At 36.4% G+C, this 12,472-nt stretch overlaps 1 protein-coding gene across 2 annotated transcripts in view; it reads right to left on the bottom strand.

Annotated features, from left to right (window-relative positions):
* Window positions 1–12,472, bottom strand: part of MED13 (mediator complex subunit 13) — a 59,505-nt gene that overhangs the window by 29,852 nt on the left and 17,181 nt on the right. The window contains exons 4-5 of one of the 2 annotated variants that reach the window (XM_074890280.1): window positions 1,408–1,553; window positions 135–332 (exon numbers count right to left, since the gene is read on the bottom strand). In XM_074890280.1, coding sequence (XP_074746381.1) covers window positions 135–332; window positions 1,408–1,553 — 344 coding nt within the window. Of the gene's footprint in view, window positions 1–134; window positions 333–908; window positions 953–1,407; window positions 1,554–12,472 lie in introns of those variants that run through there. The other variant, XM_074890281.1, reaches the window with a different exon arrangement.

The raw sequence follows: 12,472 nt of genomic DNA, 5'->3' as shown, positions 1-12,472 counted from the left end.
TGAGCATTAAACAGAAAAAAAAAGACCAACAGCAGTTGCAAAAAGAGTAAAACGGGGTCACTTTTGCATTCAGAATTTTGCAGACCAAACGGGCCAGTTTATTTCAGTAATTAAAAGGCATTCAGAGCACTCACCAACAAGGACTTCAACAGCAGCTAAAGAATCATCCTCCCAGTCCATTTCTTCTTGTTTTTCCTCAGATCCCTCCTTCAAGTTAGATGTGACAGGATAGAATTGTTTCCATTCACCAATAAGCTTTTTTGTCGATGAATCAGAAAGCTTGAATGACTGCCCTGTGAGCGTGCCATTTAATCCAAAGGGACTCAGAATAACTAAAGAGATAAATAAAAATATGTTGGAGATTATATCTAACCAAAATTCACTCTTCCCCACTCAAACAGGATTACTGTTATTTCAGCCACACCAAACAAACAACTTACCATCGGTAAGTCAGAATGCACCCTAATCACATTTTACTACACTGCCTAAATTGTTGGTAATAGGTACACACTGTTAAAGGGATGTGTACTGTAAGAATCAAGGTACCACAACAACAATTACAAATTAATCTACTTAAACAAGCAACGAGCAAGTTTTCATCTTGGCTAGCAAGGGAGTCTCTAACACACAGGTAGGATAAAGACACACTGTTTCAAATTCTGACAGAGTTAAGGTGTTTCCTCATCCCTTCATTCTGCTTGGTACAGTTAAAACAACAATGTATATACAGGGAAGTAATCTGTTTCTTGTTTAGTCTTGTTCATATTAGGAAAGCACAGCGGCTGTTAAATTGCATTCAAAAAAAGCAAGTTTGGACACTGAACATTAATAAAGAAGGGCAGTGTGTGGTCATGCAGGAAAACTGATTTCTGTAGCCAACACACGTATGTCTAAGACAGTGAACTAACCAGACTCAGGCCCCATCACTCCTTTGTCTTCCAGAGCATAGCCTGCATCTGCTGGTGGAACCAAAGGAATTTACAGGCAAGGAAAAGCCAAATAAAAGAAGGGGTAAGGGAGTGAATAGGTTAAGTATGTTGAGTCAGAAATGGATTTCTAAAAGAAGAGTCAATGAAGATATGTGGTGGTTATAAAGCTTGTTGAACAAGCAAAATGTTTAAGTCACCAATAGGACAGCACTTAGAAATTAAGTTTATTGTGTCATGAAGACAAATTATTTGGCTACATGCCAAGAGATGAAAATGGAAATCATCCACCTGCAGAAGAGCTGAGACACCAACTGGCTTCTGACTATATCAAGACAGGGGACATGTGGGGAGCACACGTAATCAATACAAAACAGGTATCGCCTCCGCTCCCACTTCCAGTCTTTGCCAGGAGTCCTCATTCTGAGCAACTCAAAGGATTGATTCATTTTAATACTCGCTACTGACTGGCAAAACCTACCTTGAAAAGGGCTGTTAGACTGCTGGGCGAGAGTGAGGTGTTCTTCACTGAGCAGGTACACAGGTTGATGCTGACTGATTTCCACACTGGTGCAAACATTGCTATCTCCATGTAAGAAGAAGGTGAATGAGCAGGACAAGTGCTCGCTGGGAAAGAGAAGTGTGGAGGGTGGAGGGGGTGGAAGGGAGAGAAGGAAAAAAAGAAATTTAAGTATAGAACATAAAATAAGTTGATGGCTTTCTCACTAGTTTGAAGGCATTTCCTCCCAAAATATTCACTAATGAAGTAACCAAAAATCCCTTCTATCTAAATAACAAGAAAATGCTAAATACATGTTCCCTTGGAGCATCTACTCTCCAGCATTAAAACCAAAGATCAGTTAGAAAACAACAGGCACTAAGTTTTCAATCTCTTTAGACTGACACTTCATATTTTAAGGTCTGGAGGAAATGTAAAACACATTTTTTGCAAGACAAAAATTTATAACTTAATAATTTTACATCTTATATATTTAAAACCTATAAAAATGTTTCTGAACATATACTAATTTTAATGAGATCACATCTAGGTTCTCCTGTCACAGATCCATTAAGCAGAAACTCTGGTTTAAGGTTTATATTTAATATTAGCCAACAAGTCATTTATTTAAAAGCAGGAAGAAGAATGGTAACAGCTTTGAGAAGTGCTGGTTTTGTTGGGTTTTTTTAAATTGAATCTTATCTTCAATGCTCTTGAAGCCAATCAAGTAACTAAAAATGAAATCCCATACCTACACACAGAAGGGAAGATACAATCAATTAAAAAAAAACACAAACCCAAAGTTTAAGTCATTGTTAAAGTCATTAAAGCAAGTATCATGTTTATTATCAGACGCTTCACTGATAGCTTCTCTCAGTCCAGAGTGTTTTAGAAAAAAAATAAACAGTTCTGTACAGCAAGATACCCCAACAATAAACATAGATCCCTCACATAACTCTGAATTAAATGCTATTTTCACATTGCTGTGGAGTTAGCAACTCCATGAAATCTTCTACCTCCCAAGATCATGCTTCAGAGAATTCCCAATTTTTGCAGCTCTGCTAGCTGTTATTTCATTACAACAATACAGATAACCCCCTGTAAGCACAACTATCAAAATATTTTATTTTTATTTCAATTGATTTCAATTCAGTGGTTTATGTGAAATATATTTTAACAATTTTAATTAAAAGGCAGGAATAGAGCAGGAAGGCAAAAAAAGCAGATCCCTGCCAGGATGCTGCAGAAGCAGTACATCTTCATACCCAGTTCCATCTGAAAAAACTTTGTTTTCCTTTTTAAAGAAGTTGTACAGGCACAGGAATTTTCAGTTATATTAGCTACAAGTTATCTCAAGTGTCTGCCAGACTAATACACTCCCATAGGAAAAGAACAGATGTTTAACAGCAAGAAGATGCTATTCACATTGGACATTAAATTAGGTCCACCATCTCAGTAATAGAAGAATGAAAGTCAAGGAGAACTTTAAAAGTACTTCATAAACTACTGAACAGAAAATAAATCCTTCTCTGTAAGGAGGGTAGCATCAAGCATCTGCTCAGTCTCCGGAAAAAAAAAAAGAGAAAGAAACAAGTCAAGGGAAACAGACTAAATTCAGTCAGTCAAAATAGCAGATATTAGTGCATTTCTTGCACTAATTAAGTGGAAAAGACACTCCATGAACTACTGTAGCTTAAGAACACAACACCACTGCTTCTCCCCAGAATAAAATTAGACCCCATCAACTAACACCCAGGATGGTGCATGTGCTCTGACCTCATGAAACGCTTGCATTTCTTAGTCTACAGCACAAGAACACAAACCAAGTTTTGCGCTCCTAAAAAAGATACAAACAGATCTCCAGGGCATGAAGAACTGACAGACTTCAAGCATCTGATCAACCCTGTTAAAATGCAATCTCCACCGGTGCCGTTACTGGATATACCTTTAGTGTCATTTCCAAGATGTTTCTTTCCTCCACCAGCAGGTAGATGGTGGGACAGTAAGGAAAAAATAGTTTCTGGAATTGGCACAGTCCGCTCAGTCTATGAAAATGGAGATAAATCGGTTCACTGAGTCTCACCCCAAAGACTCAAAGAGCAGCCACCAGGGTAGTCACTACAATGAGAAGGAGGCTACAGCATTAAATACATGGCTTTGCCTACCAGCAGATTTAAAATTAAGGACCTAAAATGCTTCAAGGATGAGAGAACCCACAAACCATTCAAGGAGGAACAGGAAATGCAGCACATTTTTTATTACAGTAACTTAGAGCAAGCCATGAAGTGAACTCAACAAGGAACTGCTCTACGTGGCTGGCCCTGACTGAAGCATAACAGTTTTCATGGTGCATCAAGTCTGCGGTGGTATGCTGATTCGCTGTTCAATTTTAATTGTGTTTTAGGAACAAAAAAGGCAGGATCCAGACATATGAGTGAATTATCACTATTCACTGACAACTATGTAGCACAACTGCTTCAGTAATGCAGCTCTGGACACAATACTCCCTGCAGAGAAAATACTGCTCAGGAATCCCAGTAAAGTTCGTTTCCAAAAGGCCATGATGATGGAGCTAAGCATCTTGTTGATGTTTTCAAGTTCAAGTGAAGTCACATGGTTAGCAAACACCACTGAACCCCTATATGGAAATCTGATTAAACTTTAATCCTTACGCAAATAGTTGAAGACTAATTTTCAAATTGAATTTTAAAATCATATTGGATGGTTTGAGGTGCAAGAGTGGATAGTGTTCTTGGTTGAGTGACAGATAACAATTTAGAAGCTTAGTGTAAGTGAGGCAAAGCTTAAAAATAAAAGCACATATTCTTTAAATACACTAAATGCAATTAAGCTATGTCTCTTGTAAACACCACATTATTACACAAATAAAGGGCAGACAATTGTAGCATAATCTGATGGAATTCAAATAAACCAAGACAAAGAGAAGCATCAGCATGATAACAGAAGCATTTCAATTCATTACACTGCAAAACTAGTCCTAAGAAGTAGCAAGGAAAATTCAAGGTCATAATGCAAAAGCCAAATCAAAAAAAAAAACCCCACCAAAAAAACCCCCAAATTAGAACTCTTTTCTCCCCTCACTCAGCAGGGGAGAAGTTTCCAACAAAATAATAAAATAAGAGAGTAGCCATTGTTGTCACTGACACCATTCAACCAGCTTTGGCATGCAAGCTGCAAGCACACTACTTGTACAGCAGGGAGAGCAGATCTGCTGTGGTACAACACATTCTAGAAAATCCAAACATTATAAATTTACAACCAGAAATAGTGAAAATTTTAAGTGTTAAAAAGCACGATTATGCATACCACCTCAGTTTTTTGTTTCAGTACTTTCAGATGTGCAGCGAAGTGGTTTTACCCACACCACAGGATAATATTGTTTCATAGTAGAAATACATAGTTAAAACAGGGTTGTCCTTAAACTCAAGCTAAGGGACCCAGATTTCCACATGGTACACAGTGTCTCCTGAAAACGAGTCTCTTTAAATGAAAGATTAACATGAAAAGCAAAACTAACACTTTACGACCTCAAACATAGCATTAAATTTCTTCCTAGCTAGTCATGCTCAGAAACTGTTTCTTCACATTTAACATCACAATTTCTGTTAGGTTACAAAACTTTAGGAAAGATCAGTGCATGTGAAAATCACAAGAAATACAATGAAGAATCCTAATTTAAAAAAAAAGAAAAATCAAAACCATACTGAAGCTCTTTGCAGGGACATGGAGAAAAGGAAGAAGGAAAAGAACCAGAACTCTAAGTTACTCGATGCCCTTACATACACTGTTTTATGGACTCAGCAAGAAACTCAAACGTGCATAGTTTTTTTGGGTTTTGTTGGGTCGTTTTTTTTTTTTTGGTTGGTTGGTTTTTTTAAATTAGTACATTCGTACATTCTCCAATTCCTTAAGTTTCCAGAGACTGACTGCTAGTACACAATGCTGCCTCAACCTCTGCTTAGGAGGAATCTTCTCAAACCTTACCACAACCTATTAAAAAAAAAAAAAAGTGTATCTCTCTCCCCACCATTTCTTTAAGTCTTTCTCTCCTATTCTCAGTAACTCACCTCACAGCCAAAAACCCTAATCAAGCAAAAAATTCATCTATCACTTTGGGGTAAACAGGCAAATTACCTTTAAAATTCAGTCAAGGACACAATAACAGAAAGCAAGCTGGTGGTTTCCTGCCTACAAACATAGAGTTCATTCTATGCTTTTATTTGCAAACATTTTTTTAAGTAGCTCAGAAGATCACTAGATAATTTGTGCAGAGCATCTCATGACTGAAATATTTAAAATATACCTATATCTCAATGCTCAGAACTTTTGTCCTGCATGCAGAAAGAATCAGTGAATTCCTTAAGGTGCAAATACAGCAAAAAAAAAAAAAAAAATAGCTTGTTTTAATCCTTTTCCCCCCCCCCCCCCCTCTTATGTCTTGTATATGCACATGTAACAATACCCGATCTTGGGTATTTTTTGCAGTATTTCTAATAATTCTGTTAAAATTCTGAAAACAAAATCCTAGTTCTCCCAAAAATCTCATTTTTTTGCCTGGCCCTGAATATGAAGTTACTCCATTAGTATTTCTAGTATTTTTAATTTACTTAATTTCATTAGAGGCCCGATCACAGAACTTAAATATCAATAATCCAGTTTCCAACTGATCTCTGAATACAGATGTTATGAAGTGTCATCAGAATGAGCATTCCTTATGAATTTCCATCTGAACGCATCAGGATTCAGTCAGAATGAGTTCCAATACTGAAAGCAACTTAAAAAAATAATAATAAAAATAAAATTAAAAAGAAGAGACACTCTTTGGAAGTAATGCTACTTTAAGCAACCTTCAGTCCTCACCCATGCTCCATTAAAATACATTTGTATAAAAAACGTTTTTTTTCCCCCATGCTCCCTCTTCACTCTAATCATACAAAACAAAGATGTTTTAGTTTCAGAGACAAAGGATTGATTCTATGTGAAAAGAAACAGAACCTGAAAAGAAACAGAACCTGATGTGGACAATTTCAATATAATTTCTACTTCTACCTTTGTAAGAGAAACCGAGGGGTAGGAGGGGAAGCACACTAAAATTTACATATACATGAGGTTTCTACATCTCCATTAGCAGATTTGAAAATACTTTTTTGATAAAAAGGCAATTAGGTCTGTTTTTTCTCCACATAAGTACTTAGGTAGAGTTTTATATCTTCAAAGTGCTTCACAAACATTAGCTGCATTAGAACCTCACTAATCCACACTTCACTAGATTGCATACTTCAAATCAGCACCACACTACGGCTGAAAGGCAAGGAGACTGCAACATCACAGGCAGCAAGGAAGGCTCCGACTAAAAAAACCTATAGTGCATTTAATAGCAAATTCAAAAAAGCATCCAATCATTTCAACTGAGAGAATGTTTTTTGTGGGGTTTGTGTTGGTTTTTTTTTTTAATAATTACATTCTCATATTTTCCTAGATTGACTTTGTAAATTACTTCTGAGTTGAACCAAGAGTGGCTTACCAAGTAAAAGCACTGCTAACCCTACCAAAATATTTACCATATCCGTATAAACTATATACTTTCTACTGCTATTTCCTAGATAAGGAAAATGAATGTTGCAAAGTAAAATTACTGTCCCAGAACTAATGCCTGTCACAATTAGGATTCTACCATTTCCCTTTCAATGGGGTAGAACACACCTTGTTTAAGAGCACTAACACATCAGCTACAATTTTAAGTCTCTAATTAATATGCAACATTGTTTCAGACTGTTATAAAATGTTTGCCAAAAATTGGTACATATTGGCCAGCACCCAGAATCCTTTGGGGCATTTTGACCAAGAATCAATATATCATGACTGGCTGACAACAAATAGCAGCAGCAGCAGCAACAGACCTGAGAGTTCCCAACTGATGCATCATAGCTGCCCAAATAGAAGCTATTTCTCACTACAGACTATTTTGGTATGACACTTTAAATTTAAAGTATCAAAGAAGTTCCTTTTTTAAAAGGTGACAGTTGCCTTTTATAGTAAATTCTTGACATGGAGAACACAGTCTTACAATTAAATAGGTTCTTCTGGAAATAAAAATTTAAACAGAAAAAAGTTTTAAGGTGACACACACACATATCATGAAGCCCTAAGACCCTTCACATTCCATTGTTTGTTTGTTGTTTTTTTCCTTTTTCCTTTAACCAGATGGAGAGACAACACTCTAGCAACCAGCATAGGATAGAAAACAAAACATAACTGCCAAAGAATAAGTCTCAGGGAATTACATACCTGACCACATGCTCAACATGCACTACATCGTCCTCTATTCTACGATACATTACACGATACGCTTTGTTCTTTGTCAGGCAACCCTCTAGGGCTCTTCATCGTGGAGAAGAAAGAGTGAAGCTGCCAACCCACTTGAGGCTTTCTGAGCTAACAGAAGGAAAGCAGAAGCAGCTCCCTCAAGACAACCCATCTACCACATTTTCTTTGTAAGCGCTTGTTCAGAATAGTTCTTTGTGACTACACACATCTTCCAGGTATAGCCATAACACCACAATGCACTAACGAAGAGAAGCTTTCTATGCAGCCACCTCCACACCTATGCTGCTTCAATAGCTGATCGGATTTTAAACACGGCATCTTCAATTTCCACTCGCCATCCATAATCCTGAATTACGAAACTCCACAATCTCAATTCAGACTAGAAAGGAACAGGAAATTAAGTATGCATTTGTTGTAATACACAAAATATTAAATAAGTAAAATACTAAAACCAGATTGTTGTATTATACAGCACCAAAAATAATTGCCAGGAAAAGCATTTGGATTTTCTTGATTTAAGAAATGAAAGAAAAAAAAAAAAAAGAAACACGCAAAGCAAGTACACAAATTGTTTCAATTATTAAATACTTCAGGAGCTTCTTTGAGTTTTAGTTATTTGGGGGTGGGGGGTGTGTTTTGCTTTTGAGCTGCTAGGGGCTGAAGGAAATAGAGGATAAGCTAAATTAGTTGCTAGTTCTCTAGGAAGAACACGCTATCATACATACTCATTACACTGCAGTACTACTTTTTATGATAAGAGTTTGAATCATCATTAATCAATTCACAAACATGCCTTTCTTGCCCTTGGCTACAAGTTCCCCTATAACATCAGAGTTTGTATCAGCCCCATCATGAGATCTGCACTTCCAAGCAGACACAGTGGCATTAATATCCTTAACGTGAAAATGCAAAGAAATCTAAACAAATATACATCTACATTTTCCAGCAAGTTACATATTCTGTATCTTAACACGAAGTAATAAGATCTCAAAATGTAAATACTTCCCTAACTACTGACAAATAGATGGAACAGCTTACATTTTTCTAAGCATCTCTGAGTAACTCCCTATGGTCATGAAGGTAAATATAGCAGAAAGCTGATTTTGATGATAACACAAAGCAAAAAACATAGCTAATAGCAAAGTAGAAAAAAACCTTCCAGTTCAAAGCACATCATTAATGACTACTGTCAAAAGGTTCTCCAAAATATTTTTCACATAGCTGAGGATGTTTTGATTTTAGACCTGTGAGTTAAAAATATTTATTTATTCCATAGCCAAGCTATGTGCACTAAAACAAATACAAAAGTAGCAAGTGACCTGTATTCCAGAATAAGTCGTATCCATCTTAAAGACTTCCACATTTTTAAATTAACTTCACTATTAGTGAGCTTAGCTTCAGCCCAATAAAAACAAGCTTGGAAAAAAACCCTATTTTTGTACACTACTAAAACTACAGCATGACATCTTACAAAGAAGCAAACCTGATTTTTGCCAGAATGCAACTAGAAGTTTATATATACACACACAAAAAAGTATATACTTCTTCAGATACAACAATTATAAGCAATACTACAAAAAAGAGTTTGCTCATGTTCCTGTATTTCAGAACTTAAATGAGACTAATAAACCTGTCACCTTATATTTTAGCATCCTTTAATTATTGAGGATGCAAATCTCAATTATCTGAACTTGAGCTTTCACAATGAAATGTATGTGTGCTATAAAGAATAAGAATCCAGAACATATTTGGAAAATGGAGAATAGCTAGACATTACTCTATTTCAAAGACAGTGTAACAGCTTCCAATGTATTGCTCTTTCCCATTCTGAAACATTTACAAACATCTTAAGCCAGATTTTTTCAAAGTTCAAAATTGAAATGCATTATAAAATTTTCATTTAACAAAATCTGAATTATCTCTATGGTTTTTGTATTATTTCATTGTTCAGTGAACAAAAAGAGCATAGATTTATTGCTGAAAGCTAAAAACCACGAGCCATATCTTTTTTTCATTTTTCCTGATGATCCAACTACCACTGTAACTTAAGCTAAATAAGAGAAAACTGCTTTGTGATGTAAAGTGCTAAATTTGTCTGCTTGTAGTCTCTGTAGCAACCCAATATTCCAAAGAGACAATCATGTGATCAATGCTCTCAGCTCCTGCTGTTTATCCTGCACTGTCCTACTTACAGCAGCTCTCAATTCCAGCTGTCTACAGTAAAAGGAAAAACATCACCTGCTCTCCTGCCGGTACATGATGCCAGAACAGCCTCATTAGAGCTGTTGTAAGAAAATGTTGACATTGTTTGATTTAAAGATTAACATCAGGAGGAAATTTACACTGCAAAAAAGAGTTGAGCAGACTTAATAGAAAATATTCCAACAGTATCAAGGAAGAGCCCTGTAGTTTCAGCTACTAAGGTTTCAAATTAAATATACAGAAATAAATGCAAAACCTGTGGCTACACGTTGTTCTTATATAGTTAACTCTCTCAAGAATGAAGAGGTTTTTGAGCTTCAGCACCCGGGAATCTCATTCTGTTCCTGAATAATAATTCACAGCATCATTCTAGAGGGATCAAGCAGCAAACTACTCCGTTCCTATGGAAAGAGAACCCATGGGAAATGGGAAAGAGGAAACCAAGCAGGGGGATAAGGCAGGAATGCAGGCTCAGGACCAAAAGCACTCCCTTTGTCTTAAGGGCAGTGAAAACCAAACAGACAACAGCTGATCTCATTCATGCCGTTACATTCTCGATGCAAACATTTCTGAAGTAGGCACCAAGACCATTTCCACCACCCAACTGAAAAAAATAAAATGCCCCCCCCACACACGGCAGCCACAGCCATTCAAGAATGCAGATTTGCCACCACACTTGCACCGAACTCAGGAATCACATCCATTGTGGCTAGTTTTACCGCTTCCTCACAGCAAGATGAGATAGAGAGAAAGAAAAAAATAAAAAAAAAAAAATATATTCAGAACTATGATAAGCACACCTTCAAAACAAGGTAACTGCATGTCCAAAGGCTTACAACAAAACCAAATTTATAGGTAGAATATTTTTCAGCAGTCATTTCCCATAAAGTCTTACACTTACTATTTACATCAGGTAGCTAAAACAGTATTTCCATGAAAAAAATAAATGAACAGTGGGCTGGCATTATGAAAACCTGTACCCAGACTGACGTTAAAACAGCATTACCTGTGAAACCTGTACAGCAAGTTTCATTTTGTAAACTATGATAAGCTTATCACTTATGATTTTCCAAGTGGGTTTTTGGTTTTTTGGTGTTTTGGGTTTGGGTTTTGGGTTTTTTTGGTTTGTTGGTTTTTTGGTTTGGTTTTTTTTTGTTTGTTTTTTTTTTTTTTAATTTGCCTTGGGTGTGTGGTGGTTTTCTCTGGTGGTTTTTTGTGTTTTGTCTTCCAAGTGAACTCAGCAGACGCAAGTTCTGGTTTGCCACCCACTGCAATTGGTTGTATTATTTCCTATTTACAAGGGGGAGAGGAAAAAAAAGCAACCATACAAGTAATATAGTAGCTTTTAGTATTCTAGATTTTCAGTTGTCTATTAGATCCTCCCACAAAAAAACAGGATTACTCAGTTATTTGCTTACTGCTATTTCAATTGTGTTAAAGTTCAGCAAGTTGTACTTACCACTAAAACTTCTGGAGATACCCTCCATGTAAGCACTTAATATTTTCATTTCATTAGGAGTGTCAGATTTAATCTCCATTAAGGAATTGTATCTAAAATAACCTTAATCTGACAAAGTTTCCTACTCATATTTTTTCCAGGTACATGCTACTATTTTAGCATCCAGTTGGCAAGAAGAAAAGTTCATCCAAAGGCTGTTATTTGAGCAGTCTAACCAGAAAAGTTACAGACAATTGGATGCAGCAGATCACAATCTCCATCTCATACATTTATAGAGTGGATTTTTGAATAAAGAGTACACAACCATGTTTCTGAACATGGCAATAACAACACAAGAGGTTGAAAAGGAGAAAAGAGAAAGACATTCTTATTTGTCAAACTTTGTAATTTAATATGCAGTCATTTAAACCACATTATTGAGCTTCTGTAATCTACCTTGCTTTAAGTGATTGAAAAAGGTCGTGACAAATACCAAGGCAATGATTTTTTTTTTTCCTGTTTGGTTACAACTAAGACCATTAGCAAAACCTTCTCTTTAGTCTTTTATTCTACTATTTTTCTCCTGCTGACCCCCATCACCCATTCCTGAAAACTGAAAATCACCTACTTAGAAGCAAGCAACAAAAAACCCACCAGGCACAGTTCAGGGAGTTAGTTACTCCATTCCTGCCCTATCTATAAACAGAAGTGGAACTAGCATACTTGAAAACCTCAGACAGCTTCCTCAGGCATGGTAATCGTGACTTGTTCTAACATATCAAATTTCACCAAATACATGACTGTCTCGGTTTTCCCAATGCTGGTTTTAGACTGGGGAGAGGTAGGGGGAGGAAGGGAAGAGCAGGTCATGGTTATTACCTTGCAGCCTTGTCAACATGCAGCATGTGACTGCATAATGCAAACATCTGAGGTTTTTACTTTTTCCACAGCAAAAATTTTAAGAGACATTAAACAATAATATGAGGTTAGTTTAATAAGTTAGTTTGTTTTAGGAGTCACATCATTACAGCAAACAGCAAACACTTTATCTAAATCTTA

This window comes from Strix uralensis, chromosome 20 (genome assembly GCF_047716275.1).
Source record: "Strix uralensis isolate ZFMK-TIS-50842 chromosome 20, bStrUra1, whole genome shotgun sequence".
In the NCBI taxonomy this organism is placed as follows: domain Eukaryota; kingdom Metazoa; phylum Chordata; class Aves; order Strigiformes; family Strigidae; genus Strix; species Strix uralensis.
This window is presented reverse-complemented; position numbering and strand designations above follow the sequence as displayed.